Raw genomic sequence first — 20,033 nt, forward strand, 5'->3', positions numbered from 1 at the left:
GAGAAAAGGGAAGGAGAAGGAGAAGGGAAGGAAAAAGAAAAGAAAAGAAACTCCCATTCCCATTTACTTCACTTCATCACTGGCTTACTCACTTTACATGTGCGGTAATGTAAATATAAATACATGTATAGACACATAAAGGAGTGCGGATACCCATACGGATATTCATACAGAAATAATATAAAGATAAACAAGATCGGTACATTGGTCTCATTCATCCACTTACTCAATTTATTTATTTATTTGACTTTTGGTGACAACTGCGCGTTCATGGAGAAGAGGAAATCATGCAGTTTGAAGTGATGGAATTTTTTAAAAAAAAAAGCGGAGGTGCGTCCCATTTGACAAAAACATAACTCCTCACATTTTTTTTTTAAAAATGCTATTATTCTGTGGAGTTTTCTCCACCGAGGCCGAAGGATTATTGATCATGGAAGAATTTGAAGAAATGGTGCACAATAATAATAATAAGTGATGGAAATGATGAAAAGGTGGGAAAACTTTAGAAAGAGGGCAGACAAATCCACCACAAAGTGCAGCACCCTTCCGTAAACAATTTTTTTAAAAAGAAAACGTTCATGATTTCTCCTCCACTCGATCACTCACTCTTTCCTTCATTCTTTCATTCATTCATTAACTGACAGAAGGGGAAAAGAAGAAAGAAGGTTAATAAATAAATAAATAAAAAGATGAATGGCCCGAGAGAAACACGCACATACGCGCGTCACGCAATCCACTGCGCAAACACATTCTGTTTTATATTAGCCAGGAGGAGATAAACAAAGGGGGAAAAGGGAGGGGCAAACAAACAAATAAAAACATAAAATAGCATTAAAAGGGAAAAGCCGCAAAAAAAAAAAAAGCAAACGAAAACAAGGAGAAAAGAAAAAAGCCAGTTGCTTGAAGCATATCAAGAAAAACAGAGGCACGGGGAAGAAAAATAAGTGAATTTTGAAAAGTAATTATTTTTTTTTTGAAGGGAAATTTGCCTCACTGAAGTGCGGCAACAAACGCAGGCACGACATGCGCATGTAAATATATATATTAAAATATGCGCCCCCGTGCCTGTTAAGGGGAGAGGAGGAAACACTCAAGGGAAAAAAGAGAAAGGGAAAATATGTGCCGCACTGACGTATATACTTCTGAAACATCACATACACAGGGACACATACACAGACACAAACACACACAAAAAAAAAAAAAACTGCCTCAAGGTTAATAAAACTGGCTGAAAGGGAAAGAGAAGGGGAGGGGAAAAAAAAAAAATGGCGGCGGCCGCGGTTACGGCAAGGGGGAAAAAAATAGTAAATAAAAATGGGGTGCCCTACAGCTCCTGAGATCTTTCAGATGATTTTTTCAGCGACCTCACGGGCGGAAGAAACCCCTCGTCATCGCAAACAGCCCCACGGCGAGCTTCCAGCGGTGGTCGGACACCACTTCGCAGGCTCGCGTTGGATAACCGCTTCCCCGGCAGATCCACCAGAGACGAGGACATTTGCAGAGACTCGCAGCTTTCCTTTGATGAGTGGTATGTGCAATCGGAGCCGATGGATGAGCTCCGTGGGGATGGCGAAGACGCTTGATCCTGCCGCATGGCTTCGAATATGTAATTGAAATGTGGATGCGCATGACCCATCAACTGTTTCGTGGAATCCCCCTGTGGTGTTACAGGCGAATGGGGTTGCTCAGTAGGAGAAGGTATATGCTTCAATTTGTATTGACGAAATGACAATTCCCCAAGTCGCATGAACACCAAGTGATTAAGCGCTCCCTCCTTCACAGCAGACTCATGAACCCGAAGCCGCTTATCCTTATACCCTTCCAGCGGGGCAAAAAACCAATTAACATAACCCTCAGGCTGCAACTCACCCACAAAACAATACCTTCTGTAGGAAAATGTACCCCCGAAATCCAACATGGGTGAGTAGCTGACCTTCGACAGAACCATGGGGACGCCGTCAACATTCATTTCCATAGGGAGCTCCATCATGACCGGACTGATGCGTAAAAGCACTACGCAACACCTGTGGTTATGATGTTAATTTTACCAACGAATGGAAGGTACAAAAGGGAATGCCAAAAACGACGGCAAGGGAAAAGATATAAATAGGTAAACGGGTATATATAAAAAAGAATGATCAGAAATATATAAACCTTACCTTAGCCTATCCGATTGTTGTGAACAGCGAACAGACTTTGCCGAAATGAAACAGATGGTGCGCGCACTGATGCAAAGGTAAAAACTTCGCGGGCGCAACACGTTAAAAATTTTTTTTTGGTTAAAATGTTTTCAAGAAGAAGGAAAAGAGAAGAGATGTCAAGATATTGAGGGTCGAAACGACATGGGAAAGGCAAGGAGCAGAAACAAACAGCAGCAGCACGTAGCAATAAGGGAAAGGAGGAAACAAAATTATAAAAAGTAGTTGTGGGGGGGGGGTCGACAACATGTGAACTTGTTCGCATGTTGAAGGAGGAAGTACTGGAAACTGGCACACGGTTTCAGGAATGTGGAAAAGAAAAAAACTTTTAAGGTAGAAAAGATCGGATGAGCGCATACGCCTCGGCAGCAATATCCCACACGCACAAAAACATATGCCCAAAGCGACATTCACTTCGCTGCAAACCTCCAGCGCATCCTCGCGGTAACCCCACCATCTGTTCGCATTTCCTCTCACTGTCCCCCTTCTCCTTTTCCACCCGACCGTCACATACGCTTCATACTCTTGTCGGTTACTCCCAGACGCGTTAACACTTGGTAGAGATTTTCAAAATGCCATCCGTCCCTTGCAATCCCCCTTCGCCACACGCACGCACACATATATATATATATATCTACGCAGAGGCATGATGGGCCCCTCGTCACTGCAAGTAATAGTAAATAAGATAAAACAAAATAAACCAAATCCACTGAGCAATTTGTGATGTCCACAAATGTTTCTCCGATTTGATCGAGACGTCCATGGCTCAAACAAAAACACTCTTCACCGCTTCAGTGATAACTTTAGCGGCCCGCAGCAACTCATCCTCTGTGGCTGTTCCCTTTACAAGAATGCGCAGCGCCGAAAAGTTGCTGCATGCCTCCTCCTTAGAGAAGAGATGGCGAGTAAGAAGAACACCTTTTCGCCTTGCCGCTTCCACGACCTGCTGTAACTCCTCCTCTACCTTTTGATGGTGGCACTTCACATAAGCGTCGGTTGGGCGCAGGATCACAATTGGGGACACATCACCAGCGCACTCCACCAAAGTAATCTTTTCGGGATTCATTCCAGCGCTCCGGATGGCACCACGAAAGAGACCAGCATTTCTTTGAAGTTTTTCGGGGAATGAATGGTCCTCATCCAGAAGTTTCAACACGGCCGAAACACCGGCTGTAATGTAAGGGGCAAGAGAAGCAGAAAAGACGTAAGCGGCAGCTGTAAGTCGCTGGTATTCGATAATAGCGTGCTCTCCAGCACAGAAACCGCCGACTCCACCCATGGCCTGACTTAAGCTTCCAACATATAAATCAATCCGCGTGGTGGGAATACCATAGTGTTCATGCGTACCGCGCCCCGTGGGGCCCATGCAACCGAAACCACAACTGTCATCGAGAATAATACGAAATTTGTACTTCTCACAGAGCTCCAAAACCTGTGGGAGTTTGCACACATCGCCCAGGTTCTTGAAGACGCCCTCGGTCACCACAAACCTTCTTGAGAGCTTTTTCTCCTTCATTTCTTTTATCTGCACCTCTCGCAGAATCTCCTCAAGATGCGCCATGTCATTGTGTCGGTACTTGAGCAGGTTCGCACGGGACAACGTGCAGCCTTCGTGTACGGGAAGACTAACACCATCATCAACGATTAGATAGTCCCCCCTCGATGCGTGACATGGAATAAGCGTTGAAATCGTAGCAAAGGAGAAACTAAAGATGAGGGAATCTTCAACACCAAGAAACTTGGCAATGTCTTCCTCCAGCACCATGTGGGGCTTAATCGTACCATAAAACCCACGGGGGCCACAGCTGCCAACGCCGTACGCCACCACAATCTTCTTGGCCACATCCACCACCGTGGGATGCGTTGAAAAGGAGTGAAAATCCTCCGTCACGAGGTCAAGGTACTCTCTGCTGCTTGAATCCGATTCGTCCCGCAGCGTGATGTAGCAGCTATTACGTGCCTCCACCTCTGACATTCCGGTGCGGTTGGGCAGTTGTGTGTTGGCGTTTGGTTTCGCGTCGGCTCTAAACATCTGCGACCGGAACGCGGCAATTCGGCGCTGTTGCTCCTCCAGCGGTGGCAATTCCGGCTCAACTATTTTTGAAGTGTTGCGCCTACGGATGAAATGCAGGGCCAATGCAACTGCGAGGGCCGCCGCCAGAAGGGCCTCGAGTAATAGATGAGAAAACTCTGAGAACGCCAGCGGTGCAGTGGATGAAAGAGTCTTAAATCCCACCATTGTTTTCTTTTTTCCTTCTTGTTCCGATATGCCCGAATGCGTTATTCTTCCTTTTTACACTTATTATACCCTACCCACCTGTGTCTCGGTGTTGTTGCTGCTGAAAAGAATCAAGAACTGTCAAGATAACTTCTTGATCACACCACCAAGAAAAAAAAAATTCCACACAGTGAGTAATGCTAAACAAAGAAAATAAGCCCAAAAGAGACCGGCAAAGTGCGACGATGCTCGGAACTAATACAACACTCGTGTGTAGGGATAGTTAAAACAAACTCATGATCCTGAGAAAGCAGAGGGAAATTCGCACAGAATGCATCCAACGAAACGCAACCACATCTGCAGACATGCGGCTCCGCAACTGTAGCCCGCACTAAACATAAGCGGCAACAACCCCGCAACCCAACCTGCCGGCCGCGCTGTGGAATTGCCTCAGCGCCCATCGCCGACTTGAGAGGACTCTTCAACACACAACACAACACAACACAACACACTTCACTCCAGTCCAATCCCAAACTTCTCCCGCCTACGACAGGGTACACAATTCCACCACTTCACGCAGGGAAACCTCTTTTTTCCTCCCTACACTCTTGGCAACACAACCTATGGAGTGTGTCGAAGAAACGTGATCCATCACGAACCTCAGTTAATCCGATGCTTCTTCCGCGACCTCGGCGGTCGGCCATCGAGAAAAGTCAGCACCTCACACGCCGAAGAGCAGAGTTTGTCAGCGTCGTGTACACTCCGCAAATCACTACGGTCACCCCTTATGTCATCCGTTAGCCGCTGCTTCACAAATTCCACTAACAAAGAAACTTCATCCAGTGCCAGACTCTCAGCAGCAAAACTGTTCTCTCCGCCACACACCTCTGCAGTCGAACAGTCACCAGAGCTCCCTTTCTCCGAGCTAAGGGGCGCTGAGGCATTTTTAATTGTCTTCACCTTCTCTGCAAGCAGTAATATATAGTGAATCACAGCATCTCCAATCGGGTTGGAAGCGCCACACAACGATTGCGCCACAAGGGCATGCAGACACTTGAGGTCCGTCGCATGGCTCACCGCCGCATTGCCATATTTTCGACCCCCCGCTGACTCTGCGGCGCCAGTGACGAAATGCGCATCGAAGAAGGCCCATCGCTCAGAACTTAGAAGCTCCTTCGCCCGTTCTTCATAACGTGCGTGCGAGGCCACATGAGCCTCTGACACCTTCCGGTCGTTATCAAGAAGCCTCTGTAGAGCGCTGATGGCACTATGGCGCTCAAAGCGTGCAACTATAGTGTTCAAGTACGGACAAGTTAACCAAAAAAGGGTTGCGCCCACAGCCGCAGTGCGGCCGTTGCGTCCAACCTTCCCTGCAGTCGCACACAACACAGCAGCCCCACCATGTTTAGTGCATGTTGCGAGTTGTGCGTCGGGAACCCGGTAGTTTGATTGGTCAGCCGCCGCCACGAACGCACTCGGGCTCTGCATTGTGGCTTCCGCCCAACAAGTTGGAGGTTTTACACTGATAAGATTAACTTACTATACAAAAGCCTCCACTGTGAGCCCCTGCTAGCCATTTTATATGGTGTGTATTAGCATCAATGAATGGAAGGGATTGAAGAGACGGTAGTAAAATCGTTTGGCCAAAAAAACACAATGGGAAAAACAAGTGTAGACACAGAAATACATATAGTCACACATACGAAGGTGTACATGGGTGACAACGCAACAAAGAAACAAGCATCATCAGGGGTGGAAGAATGAAAAAAAAAAGAAAGAAGGATTGCTCACAAGGAGTAAAATTCATCTACAAAGAGGAGAATTATTTATACAGAAAGGGACACAGGAATCGAGCGGGTGAGTGACTACCGAAAGCAGGAAAAGGAAACATTAATATGTACAAAAAAAAAGAGGTGAAGAAAAAGAAGCCCCCTTGTACCCGATAGTTCTCCTCGCCCCTTCCCTCCCTCCACACGGCGTAACAACAACATTCCGCAGGTGGACCATCCACACCATATACATAGGAGCATCAAAGCACCTATTATTCCTAAGAAGATTACGCACTGGGGTATACACATGCGCATATATATATATATATATGCGTGCGTTGCCGCCCGCTGCCATTGCCATTAGACAAGGTCGTATACCTTGTTCACTTCCTCGATTGTAAACTCTTTCTTTTTAGGCACTGCAAGACGTCCCACGTATTCCTGTATCTCCTTTGCGTTTTTCTTCACCATGTCAGGTCCCGCATAGAGGTATCGTTTTCTGCTCTCCTCCATATTGGCTTTTTTGCGTGCGAGCGTTTCTGTATAAAGCCTCTCCACACTACTCTCGACATCGGCGGAGGATATTTTTTTGGATAAAGTTTTCCTTTCCTCTTGAATCTCCAAATTTTCACGAGCTGCACGTCGTCTGTTCATTTCATGATCGACCTGCCGCACGACGCTACTCTCAATTGCTTCTTTTGGTAGCCGTTTTGGTGGGGCTGTTGGATAAAAACGGGCGTCCAGTTGTCGAAGGGTCTCCGCTTTGTGTTCAACCGATTTGTCATGAAGGCGTGTGACAAGCGCCTCGAACTGCCCCTCCGTCAACATGAGTCCAATCCTGGGATGTGAATCTTGTTCCATATCTAGTTTATGTTGTTTTAATCGTTAGCACTTTCCTCACACACCAGAAAAATTCTAAGAAGTGAGCAAGGATTCAAAATGGCACCCCTTTACAGGGGAACGGCACATAGTAAAGATCGTAAAATTTAAAGGAAATGGGGTGGAAAAAGAGCAGTGAAGCAAACACTGTTTTGCTCCCCATGTACACACCGGGTACAAGCACACGGATACACACAAACAAACAAACGAACGTTTACGCAACTTCGTCTCACATGGACTAAACCTAAAGAGGTGATCACACCCCCACAAAAAGCTAACAATGAAACTCAGGTGCGCTTACAACTTTATAATCCTCCCACGCTGCGAGGACTTCACGGTCAAGCTCAAAATAGCGGCTCAGGGGTTTGTGCCACTTCGCGTCCAAATCCACAACGCCAACACGACATATGGCTGCTTGAGGATGCTCCAAGTTAATCGTCACACCATTAGGTGTATCTCCGCATTCGATGAACCTGACACGCGGGTTGCTACATAAATTTGCTGACTTTTCCTCAGCTGCCGAACCATCCATGCCCAACTTTGGTGGTGACGACAGTGATGGTGGCAACTCCACCTTCTCTGATATCGTTAAAGCAACAAGCACGGACACATCCTTCGCTGTGACGGAAGCGTAGAAACGCTCAACGCATTCCTCAAAACCCATTGGAGGGGCAATAAAATGTGTCAAATGAATACCGCTACATGTCTCCATGCATAACGAAAGGGGAAGCTCACTCTGACAAGCACAGCTTTCAGCCGCAAACTGTCCCTCGCAAGTGCTGCAAACAATCCAACGAACGCTTGACATGTTTCGTGCCTCACTCCACCGAAAAAGCAACTCAATGTCGAGCACAGGCCACTCACAACTGGAACTGCTGCCAAAGAGTTGCAGATTTGCTAATATGGAGAGGATCCCCGATCGCCGCAGAACAGAGGAAACAATGTCAATAGAGTTCTCATTCAGCCCTTGACCTGCATCTGTTGCATGAAGAATCGCAAGGTTATTTCCGGGGTGTTCGCTGAGGTGTTGCAGTGCGTCTACGATAGAAGACCCATCACCCAGCAACAGCTGATTTGGGCAATAGGTGCAGCGACGCTCCATGGACACCGGGGTGCTATGGTTGTGCCTTTTGCGTTTCAGCAGTTGCATGAGCGAGAATCGGCACTGACGCAGCTTGATTGGATGCAAATAATATTCTACACCGTCCACGACCACACCCACAACAGCGGGCCGCCTCCATACACCCTTTGGCTTGATTTCCATGGCCAAAGTTGAGTAATGTGGCCAACTGTCTGTCATAGCTTCTGTCCCTACACCGTCAGAAGTGCTTCTCCCGCCATGGAGCTGAATATGTCGTGGGTCAGCTGCGAAGTTGGAGACAAGCTCAGCGTAAAGAGCTTCTTGGCAACGAGCCGCAAATAGCGGATAGGCAGCGGCGCATCGCTCCCTCAACTTATCGTCCAACCCGATACCTAATCTGAAACCAATAAAGTCGTTCAGTGCATCACAGCAGGTGGGGCATCTAAGCAGCTTCCGCGCGCTCAGTCGCAATGCAAGTTGCCACAGCAGATGAGACGGCAGCAGATGGCCCCATTCACGTGCCTCCTCTTCCGACAATGCAAAAACGATGCTACACGCTCCTGCACCGAGGAAGCGCATCGTCGCTAACCGGGAGTGGGGAGGAGGAATCCCCCGCTATGCATATCGGTCGAGGAGAAGGTTAACACAAAGGAAAACAGGTGCACATCAGAAGGCGGAATGGAAAAAAAAAACGGACGGGCAAAAGCAGCTGGTACCATTAAAACGAAAGCAGTGATGGTCCACAGAGACTTCCGAATGTGTGGCAACAAAAAAGTATCACGACACGATATAAGGGAAAGAGCGGTGGAACATAGCGTTGTGTGTGAATACGTTTCCCCGGACCACTAAATTCATTATTCTCCTTCACCGTTGGTAGGGATGGGACTAATGACGACGTTTGCTGCACCTCCCAGATGACACTCACGCACCAGTTCAGCATACATCTTAGCTTCCGGAGAGGTCCCCATAATTCGCCGCAACAATTCCATGACTCGCAGTGCTTCCGCCCATGTCCAACCTCGGCAAAGATTCAGCAGTTTCCCCCGAGGTGGTGGAGACTGTGACAGTAATTCGATAGATAACAACCACCTGTCACTGCCGCGCCTCGAGTCACTCCACAAAAGCGCTTGTTCCGGTCTGTCGTGTACAAAGCGCCCCGCTCTCAGTAACAACGTCATGGCATCATCAACATCGCGCAGCGCAAAGACAAGAAGCGACCGCTCGTAAATGTTCGGATGCTTTAAACTCTTGAAAAAGTAGAGTGCAGCATTGTAGTCATTTGTTCCGTATGCGGCACTCCGTAACAGATGCGAGGTGATGTTCGCCGGTATTGGCATTTGCATCACCCGGCTCAGGTGATGGTAGAGAAGTCCAATAATCAGCAGCGCATGGAGAGGTTTATCCTCGCGGAGTGCAACAGGAACACCCCGCCGGCCCTCCCTCCCCAACTGTGTCATTCCGAAACCTTCCACGATATGGTTGAACAGCCGGCGCACCAACGGCCACACCGTGGTATCACTCCACCTTTCGCCGTCATAATGGAGTAATAGACCCTTCAGTAACGTCACAAGGGGTCGGAGGTATGTTGCATCCGCCCTGTATTCCTTCATCACCAACATTTGGTACCGATAGACGGCCTTGACTGCAGTGACAAGAGATTTCTCCTCCACTGCCTGGTAGTAAACGCGCACGGTATTCAGCAGGAAAGAGTAAGGAAATAATGATACCCCTTTACTTACAGCGTCAAACGGGATATGTGGCTTCATGCAAGCGATAAGCAACCAGTGCTCATCGATCACCTCATTATTTTCACTCAAATCGCCGATTGCTGTTAGTGCTTGTTCCCATGATAAAACACGAAGTAGTCGCTGAAGCCCATGTTCGTCCACGTCCAGCGCGCAAAGAGTAGAAAGTTTAGCTGTCTGCATGACATCGTGCATTGATTGCGAAGACTGAAGCAAAGCGCAGCATGCCCCAAGTACACGCCTCCTCCACTGCACATCCTTCCTTCCATTGCTGAACTTCGTCCGAAAGGCAGAAATCACAAGCTCATCCGTCGCAAATCTGGTATCGCCATGAAGCAGATCCTGCAGAACAAGAGTCCAACGGTCCTGCGGATTGCCCCTCCAGAGCAATTTGACAACATTTAAGGCTAAATGGCGAGGCGCCACATAAGCCAGAGCGGCAGACGACTCCGGATAGGGAGGTTTCGTTCGCTGCATAATTACAATAGCACGCTCCCACTGCCCGGTAAGAGCTAAGGCACTCATACAACTCTCCAAAGCTACCGCATGCGCAGTAAGATAATGTAGAGGGGTGGTTAATGCAATGCGGGACGACAGGGTAGCATCTAAACGGCCAAAATGAGGAGTTGCGCGAAGTACCGCTAATGAAAACTCGTGACGAAGACCGGCGGTAAGTTGAACTTTCCCGCTTGCAAGGCAGCGCGAAACCTCCCGCAGGAATGCCTCGCCGGACAACTTATTGGTGAGACGGAGATGTTCCACCACGATGGCACAGAGAGCATTGCATCCCTCACCATCTGTGACAATTTCATTACCCGATAGAAACTTGGCATATCGGTCGGGAGACACTGGTTTCAGCCCACCCCTTCTCCGCAAGCCAAAATGATGTTTGCGCAGCTCCTGAGGGATAACCTGCACAAAATATTGCTGGACTTTGCTGCTGGCGGAAAGGCACACAAGTCTAGAAAGTTCCTCGCTCTGGAACGTGAAGCACTGTATCTCACTACTTTCCTCCAATATCGGGGACTTCGGTGAAAGTTTCGGCTCACTTCGTGCCAGCATCAATGACTTGAGCCTAGCATTATCATGAACATTTTTTAGTTGTCTCCAGTCCCCATGCAGAGCAACGGCTAACTGCTCCTCAAAGGAAACAGGCGCTTGCAGCCCACCGGGAAGATTCACACGGCACAGAGCCCCTTCGTAGGCAAGCAGTTCATGGGGCAAAGCAGCGCCTCTTGATGCATACGGTGCGAGGGGGAGTGCTACGTCATAGTAACGACACCCACAAAGCAAACCAATGGCCTCAGCCCATTCGCCCCTCTGGGCCAGCTTAAAAGCCCTACGTGACAATGTTCCGGCGTACATGGACTCCCCCGTCGCTCGAGTGGCGTCCGTTAGTATTTGCATTCGTTGCGGGTGGTCGCCAGGTACCATACTGAGGATGGGACGCAATATGCCATATGAGTCGACGCCGTTCTGACTACAAAAATGGAGAGAAGCCTCCCATCCCACAGCGGAAATGCAGTCCTTTCGAATAAGTAGCGCTTGAGCTGCGTCACGCGACCTCCACCGCTCGTATGTTCTCAATGCACACAGCCAGTTCGGGGCGTATTCGATAGACGAAGCAACAAAGGAGGGCTCTACAGGGTGAAGACACTCTATAGCTTTAATCCATTGAACCATACGCGAAGTGTGTAACCAAAGAAGCCGTTTGGCCGAAGGCCGGACTTCGTGCGCGGCATTGACAACGGACAGAGCGACGCTCCACTGGCCTTGGGTTGCATATAACATGGCATATCTAAAAGCCAATACCTCTCTTTCTGACCTTGGCAATTTCTCAGCCCCAACCAGCGCCAGGAGACGGCAACAACTCAGTGCCGTGTCCGGTTGTTTCCCTCCCAGCTCATAGCAGTGCAGTAGTACACAAGACACAACTGGAAGCACACCTCCCAGCTGAGGGCGTTCTCGAATCGCTGCCAGCACTATGGACGCAAATTGAACAATTGTTTCTGAAGCCAGAAGACGGTTGAAAACGGCAAGCATGTCATCTTCAGTTTGCCAGGCGCCCACGATAACATGTGGTAGTTGCATCCACAGCCTGGACGTAGGTCCCAGTCTGCTGCACACAAATTCCCTCCGAGAAGGCGAAAATGCAGCCAACTGGGCGTCCATCAATGTCAAAGAGTTCCTCCAAGTAATGTTATGTCGGGCGAGGGCCTTCCAAACGGTTGTCGAGTTGCCTTTTGAGGCTAAGAACGACAAACGTTGCTGTTGCTCCGCACGCTGTGTCTCATTCAGCGTCCTCCGCATGAGCCTGAAAGCATCCCCCTTTGTCAAGGGTTGACCCTCAGTAAGGTGTTTCTTCCATTGCCGTAAAAGGGTGTCATCGCAAAAAATGCGCGCGGAACACCGCATCCCGCATTTCTACGGGGTATAAGTAACCCGCACAAATCTGCTACCGCTAGCACACTACACACACAAACACACGGCCATACAATGTTAACGAAGCGAAAAGAAAAAAAGAAAGAAAGGAAAGAAAGAAAGAAACACCATTACGCTTTATCAACGAAGATCGAAACACAAAATGTGAGTGAACAAAGCAGCAAAGGGACAGACGAAGATGTTGGTCGGAAAACGTAAACAGGACTGTTCAAGAAGAATGAATGCTACATCTCCCTAAGAGAGTCCTAGGTGAATAGCATGTACCCCAATCACTCCCAAACACGCGGCGTACAGCCCCCCAAAAAAAAAAAAGAAAAAATAATGATAATAGAAAAGACGCACCATCATCAGCACTGCCTGAATCACGATACTTCAATGCATAAACTCGTTAGGCTTCCACCGGCGGATAAACTGCGGATCCCTATACTTCCACCCCTTCACCTCGGGATCAGTCCAGCAGAGTGGACGTGGATTCTTGTCTGCATGCGGGTGAATACTATCCTCATACAACCAGGCCTTTTCCAACGGGGCAATGCGCGTCTTTAGTTTACGGACAAAGTGGCGGTTAACTTCATCCTTCAAAAACCACCACATGAGCATGCAAGGATCACGCTCATACATATCCGTAAGCCTAATACGGTACTTCCCACCCGGGTATGCCGTCTGCCACGTGATGGGCACACGAATCCATTGATCACCAACCATCACAACATCTTTAATATTGACAATAACAACATGATCACCCGTTATCATCCCTGGCGTAAAATCAGGTCGATGCTGTCCAGTAATGTATTGAGCCGCTACGGCTGCCACACGCGGCAGCTGCTCACCGCGGGCATCGAGTAACCACCACCTCTCCCCCTCGCGGCAGAGCCATTGCTTCGACATATCATTATACAGCGGCAGTCCCTCTGGATGGTGCTTGTGGCGCCGTAACACACTCTTGAAGGGAGCCATAACTATCCTGGTTGATCGCTGCATCAGTAAATAGCTACGCCAGTAACAAAAATATTACGTCAAGAATATTATATATATTTATATATATATTTATATATATATACTTCCTCCTTCCTACCGTTTATAGCACCCGCCTTGTCGGTTGGGACCGCAGTGCCTCGCAGGAAGGGAGTTTTACCTTCCGCGTTTTCGTTAACTTTAGGCGATTTCATTGCGCACGATAATAATAAAAAGTGGAAACAAGCAAGAAGTTTGTAGTACGAACCCCTGTGTGTGAAGGGGGGGGAAGCATTCATTTAGAAAAACTTACGAGTGGTGTGGAGAGGAAATTGCTGGCGCATGTAAAAAAAAACAAAAAACAGATGGGACGCACATTCAACACAAAGCTGTATACAGCGCTCTCGAGGGTTCTCACACAACCTAAGTTTAGAAAACAAGCAAGCATTTCTCCCCTCCTCCCTCCAATTCGCGTTCCCCCGATTGTTTATTCGACAGCACCTGACGCCTTGCCCTCAAGTGTTCTCCTCTTCAACTCATCTCCCCCAACCATTCACCTCCTTCACAGTTATAAGTAAAATGTGTAGGGGAAAAAGTAAAAACCATACAAGTAGTTACCTTCCATTACCTTTAGCTATCCCTAGTACGTAGCAATTCTCTTTCGTTGTCTCCTTCCTGTTCCCTTCGCTTGTGACCTTCAGCAGACCCTTGGGTTCCCACAAAACAGTCACAAAGGTTGAAGGTGGAAAGCAAGTGTAAACATCAACATGACAACTCACGCCAAATAAATAAAAAAAACATTTTCCCTCTCTCTTCCCTTCACGTGCGGACCCCCTGAAAATCAGTCCCCTTCCACACGGCTACTGTGAGAAGCAAACCTCACCGCATATGCCCTCCCCCATTCAAACACATAACTCGGGGGGAAAGGGATATAAGCAGAAAAGAAAAAAAGAAAAAGGAAGAAATACTCGCGTTAAGGGAAATTTTTGGGGGAAAAAAAAAAGAATAGCAAGGCAACGCCCTCTTCCCTCCTTTTGCCTTCCCTCCCTCGTGCTCTCCCTCCCATTTCCTTACAGATCGAAGAACTACTGTGCCCAGCAATGAACAAAAAGAGAAAAAAGACTTTTTCAGACTACACTCCTTTTTCCCAACTCCGGTTGAGTTTCAGTAGCACTACTGCACGAGGGAAGCGAATGCGGTCATGATCTCCTCGTGTTGCTTCTTGTAGTACTTAACGTTGGCTTCTTCTCCTTCCTGAGGGTCTCGGAACTTCATTTCCGTGAGACCAGTGTAGACATGAGGGATCTTTTCGCGAATGTAATTCCACGTGATCTTGTGCTCGCCCGCAGACTCCGCTACAACTCGCTGACCCTCCTCGTAGAAGGTGACAATGTTGCGCAACATCCAGCATGTCTTATACGGTGGGCAGTACTTGTCATACGGAGTGAAGGCATTCTGCTGAAGAAATTCCTCACGGATAACTTTCGCAGTCTCTAGAATTATCTTGTCAGACTCAGAAAGGGAGTCTTTGCCGACGAGCTGAACAATTTCCTGCAGCTCCTCTTCGCGCTGCAAAATCTCAGCGGCAACTGAGCGCAGCCGCATGTAGTCGGGGTCGAGAGAATTGAAGAAGGGCTCCAAAGCCTTGAGGTACTTGGAGTAAGAAATGAGCCAGTTCACGGACGGGAAGTGTTTGCGTTGAGCGAGTCGCTTCTCGAGTCCCCAGAAAACTTGCACGATACCAAGGGTGGCGGACGTTACGGGATCGGAGAAATCACCACCCGGTGGGGAAACGGCACCAACAATTGTTACAGACCCTTCACGCTTGGGCCCACCGATGCATGTCACACGGCCAGCACGCTCGTAGAAGGAGGCCAAACGGGCGCTGAGGTACGCGGGATAACCTCCATCTGCAGGCATTTCAGCAAGACGACCGGAAATCTCACGCAAAGCCTCAGCCCAGCGGGAGGTTGAATCGGCCATCATGGCGATGTGTTTTCCCATATCCCGATAATACTCAGCTAAGGTGATACCAGTGTAAATAGATGCCTCACGAGCAGCAACAGGCATATTGGAAGTATTTGCCACCAGGCATGTGCGCTTCATGATAGACTCCTCACGTCCATCAATAATGGTGGTGAGAGTGGGAAAGTCCATGAGCACCTCCGCCATCTCATTGCCACGCTCACCACAACCCACGTAAATAACAGCGTCACTGTTCGAGTACTTCGAGAGTGCCTGACTGATAACTGTCTTGCCACAGCCAAACGCACCGGGGATGGCACAGGTTCCGCCCTGCACGGATGGAAACAGGGCATCAAGCACGCGCTGACCAGTAAGAAGTGGGTGGTTTCCAGACTCCTTTGAAGCCACAGGCCTGGGGGTCCGCACCGGCCACCGGTGCATGAGCTTGAGCGACTTGACCTTCCCATTGTACTCCAACTCCACAATATCGTCCTCCAGTGTGTAGTTTCCAGAAGCCACAATGGAAGTGACCCTCCCTCGGATGTTTGGCGGGACCATTATACTGTGGTTGTACATCAGTGAGTTCTCCACGACCGAACCAATAATATCGCCACCGGAAATGAGGTCCCCAACCTTCAAGCATGGTTTAAAATCCCATTGTTTCTGGTCGTTGAGGGACTTCACCTGGACGCCCCTAGGAATGAAGACGTTCTCCACCATGCGGTAGATGGTATCGAGGGGGCGCTGAATCCCATCAAATATTTCTGACATGATACCCGGCCCAAGTTCAAGGGAGAGAGGCTTACCTGTACAGTAGACTGGATCTCCAACGGTTAGCCCGCCAGTTTCCTCGTACACTTGAATAGTGGCCGTATCACCCTCTAGTCGAATGATTTCACCCACCAACCGAAATGAGCCCACCTGCACAAGTTCGTACATCGCGCTGCCGCCCATGTTCTCCGCAATAACGACAGGTCCGGAAACAGCCTTGACGGAACCCATCCGCTGCTCTGTTTTGTATGGGTTGCGGTCGCTCGACATCGTGTCTTCTCAACCTTACCGTGCACGAAGAATTTGAATTTAAAAAAAAAGCAATTGGTGAAGGGGTGGCTCCACCTCAATTATGCCTTCAGTTGGCCTCTTCCCTTATTTTTCCTTCTGTTCCGTTTTGCTCGCCTTTCTCTGTTCTATTCTCAAACTGTATGAATAACTACCTGCTTTGAGTACCCGAAGGGTGCGAACTTAAATCCCTGAAAAGGTGCACCAACGTTGTCACAAAGCGGGGCGTGACGACCGAGACAGGTCGTCAAAAAAAAAAAAAGAAGGGGAAAGAAAGTGAAAATAGGTGTAAAGAAGAGAAGCGAAGGAAAATAAAAGTTAGAAACATAAAATGGATAGCACCACCGCGTGTGGGCTCCAAAGTAATAAACACGAAAACAAGGTTGGGGATAGGCAAAATACAAAACACCACTTCACGCAGCACCTACATCCGTGGAAGAAAGGGGGATAGGGAGTCTAGAAAACTTGTAAATATGCGCATACGCAAACAACAGTATCTCCGAGTCCTTAAGTAGGAAAAAAAAGGAAAAAAAGACTCTCCTCTCCCTTTTTACTTCAGAACTCAATCGGAACCGCAGTGCCAGAGCAACTTTAATAACTTTCTTGCGAGCGTGCACAGTGGCCTCACAGAAGGGGGGGGGTTAATGGAAGTAAGAACTACACCCAACTATTCACTGCATTTTTATCGTTGCGCATGTTTCTTAGTCAGCTTTTATGGAGTTGTAAATAGTTCTCACAAACACAGCCGATGCGACAAACCCCATCGTGCCCAAGAAAACGGCAATGAACACCGAAACCTCAAAGGTGTACACCAAAAAAAGGATCACAGAAAGTGGCTGACGAATTTCCAGCGCTCCGTAGAGATACACAACACTATAAAGAAAAAAGTACACGCCGCAGCTTCCGGATGTACAAAAGCTTCCCCACCACCACTCATAATCTTCCTCAGAAAGCATGGCATACGTCACCACAACCGCAACCTCCGCACAAACAGCGGAAATGATAAAGGACACACCAAAAAGATAGCCAACATAGAGGAAGGGTTGACCCTTCCAGAAGGAACCCAAGACGCAAATGACCTCCATAAACGCTGCAGTGAAGGAAACAATACCGCCACCCAAGATGAACATGTAGCGCCTCCTCACGCTTTGTTGGGAAATCGCACGCGGAATACTGCCCACTTTGGTCGGCAACACAAATGCAGACGCCCTAAACCCAGCTGATAGGCCAATAAGCGATAATGGTACGGGGACCGCAACCCAGAGAAAGAAGAGAGTAAGAAGAACCGGCAGAGAGACAGCAGTGCTCCCGTGCTTTGACCAACTGATCATGTTCCCGGCAAGGTACCCCAACAACAGGGATAATGGAACCATAGTCACAGCGGCAATGCCGTTCTTCCATGTCCTGATTTGGAAAAACACCAGCATTTTCCCCGCCACATATCCGGAGACGCAGCTTGAACAACAGAAGAATATTATCAGATTTGTCAGCAGGTTACCGCTGTGCCAGGGTTGATACTTTCTAACGGTCGATGAAATCACCGTCAGGACCACCACAGCCACCATCTGACATCCCGAAGAAACAAGCCCCGTCAGGACGAGGGGCCTCGACGGTGCTCTAAAGACATCGCCGCGTACAAGCTTCCATCCAGACTCTTCCTGAACGTCACCACTCACAAGCATATCGTTCTGCATAAGAAGGTCTCTACGAACAATACGCAACAAAACGATCATAACGAGCACACCCAGGAACCCGAGGAGAAGCATAGAATTGAACAGTGCTGTCAAGTGGGCTTTCTTCCGCTGGGCCCCTCCCAGACGCCAGTAGACGTCCCACCGTGTCACAAACACACCTTCACTACTATCCTGCTCCCATGTTACTGAATACGAATACGCCACGTTGGTGGCCCCTGTAGATGCAGGATCGGGCCACTCGTCTACGGAGGCACCGTCCGGGGGGCACCCCGTGGGGCTGTTTAGTGTTTTTGGTTTCGCGTAGAATCCCGTCAACATATATTCCCCGTTGGGAAGGACGGCGTAAGTTATGGTAAAATGGATATGGTTGTTTATCAAACACTTGTCACCGGCAGCCCCTTCCTCCTTCAACTTTTCGTCACCCTTTACATGTACGCCAAGCCGGTACCCGAGTCGTAACTTCTCGGTCGTTCCTTTTTCAATCCTTTCCACAAGTGGTAGGCCAGCAAGAAACATATGACCGCGGTAACTCTGAGTAATGAGATTATCAAGGTCCTTCTTGTCACCTTCGGTGTAACTGACAATACACAGAGGCTGGCAAGTTACGTTCCTCAGGACGTTAACGGAGTACAGCGAAGGCAAAACGTGGTTCCCGAGAAGAAGCTCCCCTAAGTTCTCCTTTCCGGATCCTTCCTTCAGAACATGTGCTGCAGGTTTGCATGCTTTCATCTTATAGAAATCGTATGGCACCACACCTTTACTGGAGGTTAGAGAGTTCACCAAAACAGGGACCTCATCGCCCTCTTTGTACCCGATGGGTGCCGTAATCTTAAAAAACGAGCTTGAAGCCTCGTTCACAGAGAACACAAACAACACCAACACAAGCCGGTAAAAGTGAAACTTGTAGCCCATTTCAACAAACGGTTCTGTTGGTACTCTCCTCGGCTATGACGTATATATATATATATATTTATTTATATCTTTTACTTTGTTACGCTCCCCGCCTCTACGCTGCGTGGATGAATTAGCCTCAGACCGTTTCTATCAACTGCTATTAAAAGGGAAAACTAGATAACCCTCGCTACTCAAAGGTCTTCATTGAAAGTGCCAACGCATACACAAAGAGCCGGAGAATATTGCAGAGGGCAAACGCGATTAAATCATGCAACTTCAGTAGGTCTGACAACATACAAGCCTTCAACCGCAACGGTGGCAGTCGTCCCCTCATCAGAGTAGTGAATCAAAAAAATTAATAAAAACCAAATAAAGTTAGAAATGAGCAAAACCGATGTACAGCAGCTTCAGCACATTGCGGGACAGCTCCCATGCCACAGACTCAATATGGAATCATTGCCTCGTAGTCTGCCGTGCGGCGCGCCAGCACCTCTACTTTCTTGGGGCAAACAAATCCGCCGTTGCGGTTGCTCACCTTTTTGGGTGGAAGTGGGGTTCCCGCCTTCTTAGCAGCCCGAAATGCTTCAAGGTCCTTTAGCTTCTGCTTGAATGCCTCCTGGCAGCGAGACTTACGCACGTGCTCAAAACGCACACAGATGCGCTTGCGAACTGTACGGTTCCTCACCGGTTTGTTGATAATGACACCAACACCACGCGGTGTCACATTCCATACAATGCCGGTTCGGCCGTGGTAATACTTGTGAGGCATTCCAGCACGTACAGCAGCGTCCGCTACGACGTCAACGTAGTCACCGACCTTGAAATTGGTCAGTATCGTACTGACAGAAGGAACCCCGTGCTTGCGAAACTTCTTAGCGAAGAGGTGGCGGGTGCCACATTTGTACCCGTGGGAGTGAACCATCGCCTGCTAAACCTAGAGCGGCACATAAACAGAAGCGTGAAGCGAAGAGGTAATTAAAGTGAAAAATGGAAATATGTAAAAACAGCGGGCACGCGGTAAAGCGCAGCCCGAATAGCCAACATTACCCCTTGCAACGAGGGCCGGAATGGCATGCACCAAGAGGATTAGTCCACCACGACAACGCAATACATCGTGCACAAAATGACCCAAGTT

General features: G+C 48.5%; 11 protein-coding genes across 11 annotated transcripts, besides 12 other annotated features; all 11 read right to left on the reverse strand.

Annotated features, from left to right (window-relative positions):
- Positions 1-50: part of a sequence feature (A-rich) that runs on past the window's edge.
- Positions 1-20,033: part of a sequence feature (sequence corresponds to BAC RPCI93-5E12) that runs on past both edges of the window.
- Positions 599-635: a microsatellite.
- Positions 667-688: a sequence feature (AT_rich).
- Positions 803-891: a sequence feature (A-rich).
- Positions 1,033-1,053: a sequence feature (AT_rich).
- Positions 1,152-1,191: a microsatellite.
- On the reverse strand, positions 1,325-1,990 carry Tb927.4.1000 (hypothetical protein, conserved; the record flags this gene model as incomplete). Its single annotated transcript, XM_839157.1, has 1 exon — positions 1,325-1,990. One exon carries the CDS (start codon positions 1,988-1,990, stop codon positions 1,325-1,327), a length of 666 nt encoding a protein of 221 aa, XP_844250.1.
- Tb927.4.1010 (hypothetical protein) lies at positions 2,280-2,555 on the reverse strand (the record flags this gene model as incomplete). Its single annotated transcript, XM_839158.1, has 1 exon — positions 2,280-2,555. One exon carries the CDS (start codon positions 2,553-2,555, stop codon positions 2,280-2,282), a length of 276 nt encoding a protein of 91 aa, XP_844251.1.
- Tb927.4.1020 (serine-palmitoyl-CoA transferase, putative) lies at positions 2,965-4,437 on the reverse strand (the record flags this gene model as incomplete). The annotated part of the gene is made up of 1 exon (XM_839159.1): positions 2,965-4,437. One exon carries the CDS (start codon positions 4,435-4,437, stop codon positions 2,965-2,967), a length of 1,473 nt encoding a protein of 490 aa, XP_844252.1.
- Positions 4,903-4,927: a microsatellite.
- Positions 5,077-5,904, reverse strand: Tb927.4.1030 (hypothetical protein, conserved; the record flags this gene model as incomplete). The annotated part of the gene is made up of 1 exon (XM_839160.1): positions 5,077-5,904. The coding sequence occupies one exon, from the start codon at positions 5,902-5,904 to the stop codon at positions 5,077-5,079; it is 828 nt and encodes a 275-aa protein (XP_844253.1).
- On the reverse strand, positions 6,546-7,046 carry Tb927.4.1040 (hypothetical protein, conserved; the record flags this gene model as incomplete). The annotated part of the gene is made up of 1 exon (XM_839161.1): positions 6,546-7,046. The coding sequence occupies one exon, from the start codon at positions 7,044-7,046 to the stop codon at positions 6,546-6,548; it is 501 nt and encodes a 166-aa protein (XP_844254.1).
- Positions 7,339-8,724, reverse strand: Tb927.4.1050 (hypothetical protein, conserved; the record flags this gene model as incomplete). Its single annotated transcript, XM_839162.1, has 1 exon — positions 7,339-8,724. One exon carries the CDS (start codon positions 8,722-8,724, stop codon positions 7,339-7,341), a length of 1,386 nt encoding a protein of 461 aa, XP_844255.1.
- Positions 9,000-12,305, reverse strand: Tb927.4.1060 (hypothetical protein, conserved; the record flags this gene model as incomplete). The annotated part of the gene is made up of 1 exon (XM_839163.1): positions 9,000-12,305. The coding sequence occupies one exon, from the start codon at positions 12,303-12,305 to the stop codon at positions 9,000-9,002; it is 3,306 nt and encodes a 1,101-aa protein (XP_844256.1).
- Positions 12,402-12,437: a microsatellite.
- Positions 12,705-13,313, reverse strand: Tb927.4.1070 (50S ribosomal protein L13, putative; the record flags this gene model as incomplete). Its single annotated transcript, XM_839164.1, has 1 exon — positions 12,705-13,313. The coding sequence occupies one exon, from the start codon at positions 13,311-13,313 to the stop codon at positions 12,705-12,707; it is 609 nt and encodes a 202-aa protein (XP_844257.1).
- Positions 13,359-13,392: a microsatellite.
- Tb927.4.1080 (V-type ATPase, A subunit, putative) lies at positions 14,460-16,292 on the reverse strand (the record flags this gene model as incomplete). The annotated part of the gene is made up of 1 exon (XM_839165.1): positions 14,460-16,292. One exon carries the CDS (start codon positions 16,290-16,292, stop codon positions 14,460-14,462), a length of 1,833 nt encoding a protein of 610 aa, XP_844258.1.
- Positions 16,560-16,628: a sequence feature (GA-rich).
- Positions 17,012-18,916, reverse strand: Tb927.4.1090 (endosomal integral membrane protein, putative; the record flags this gene model as incomplete). Its single annotated transcript, XM_839166.1, has 1 exon — positions 17,012-18,916. One exon carries the CDS (start codon positions 18,914-18,916, stop codon positions 17,012-17,014), a length of 1,905 nt encoding a protein of 634 aa, XP_844259.1.
- Positions 18,958-18,984: a sequence feature (AT_rich).
- Positions 19,341-19,820, reverse strand: Tb927.4.1100 (ribosomal protein L21E (60S), putative; the record flags this gene model as incomplete). Its single annotated transcript, XM_839167.1, has 1 exon — positions 19,341-19,820. One exon carries the CDS (start codon positions 19,818-19,820, stop codon positions 19,341-19,343), a length of 480 nt encoding a protein of 159 aa, XP_844260.1.

This window comes from Trypanosoma brucei, chromosome 4, assembly GCF_000002445.2.
Source record: "Trypanosoma brucei brucei TREU927 chromosome 4, complete sequence".
Taxonomy (NCBI): domain Eukaryota; phylum Euglenozoa; class Kinetoplastea; order Trypanosomatida; family Trypanosomatidae; genus Trypanosoma; species Trypanosoma brucei.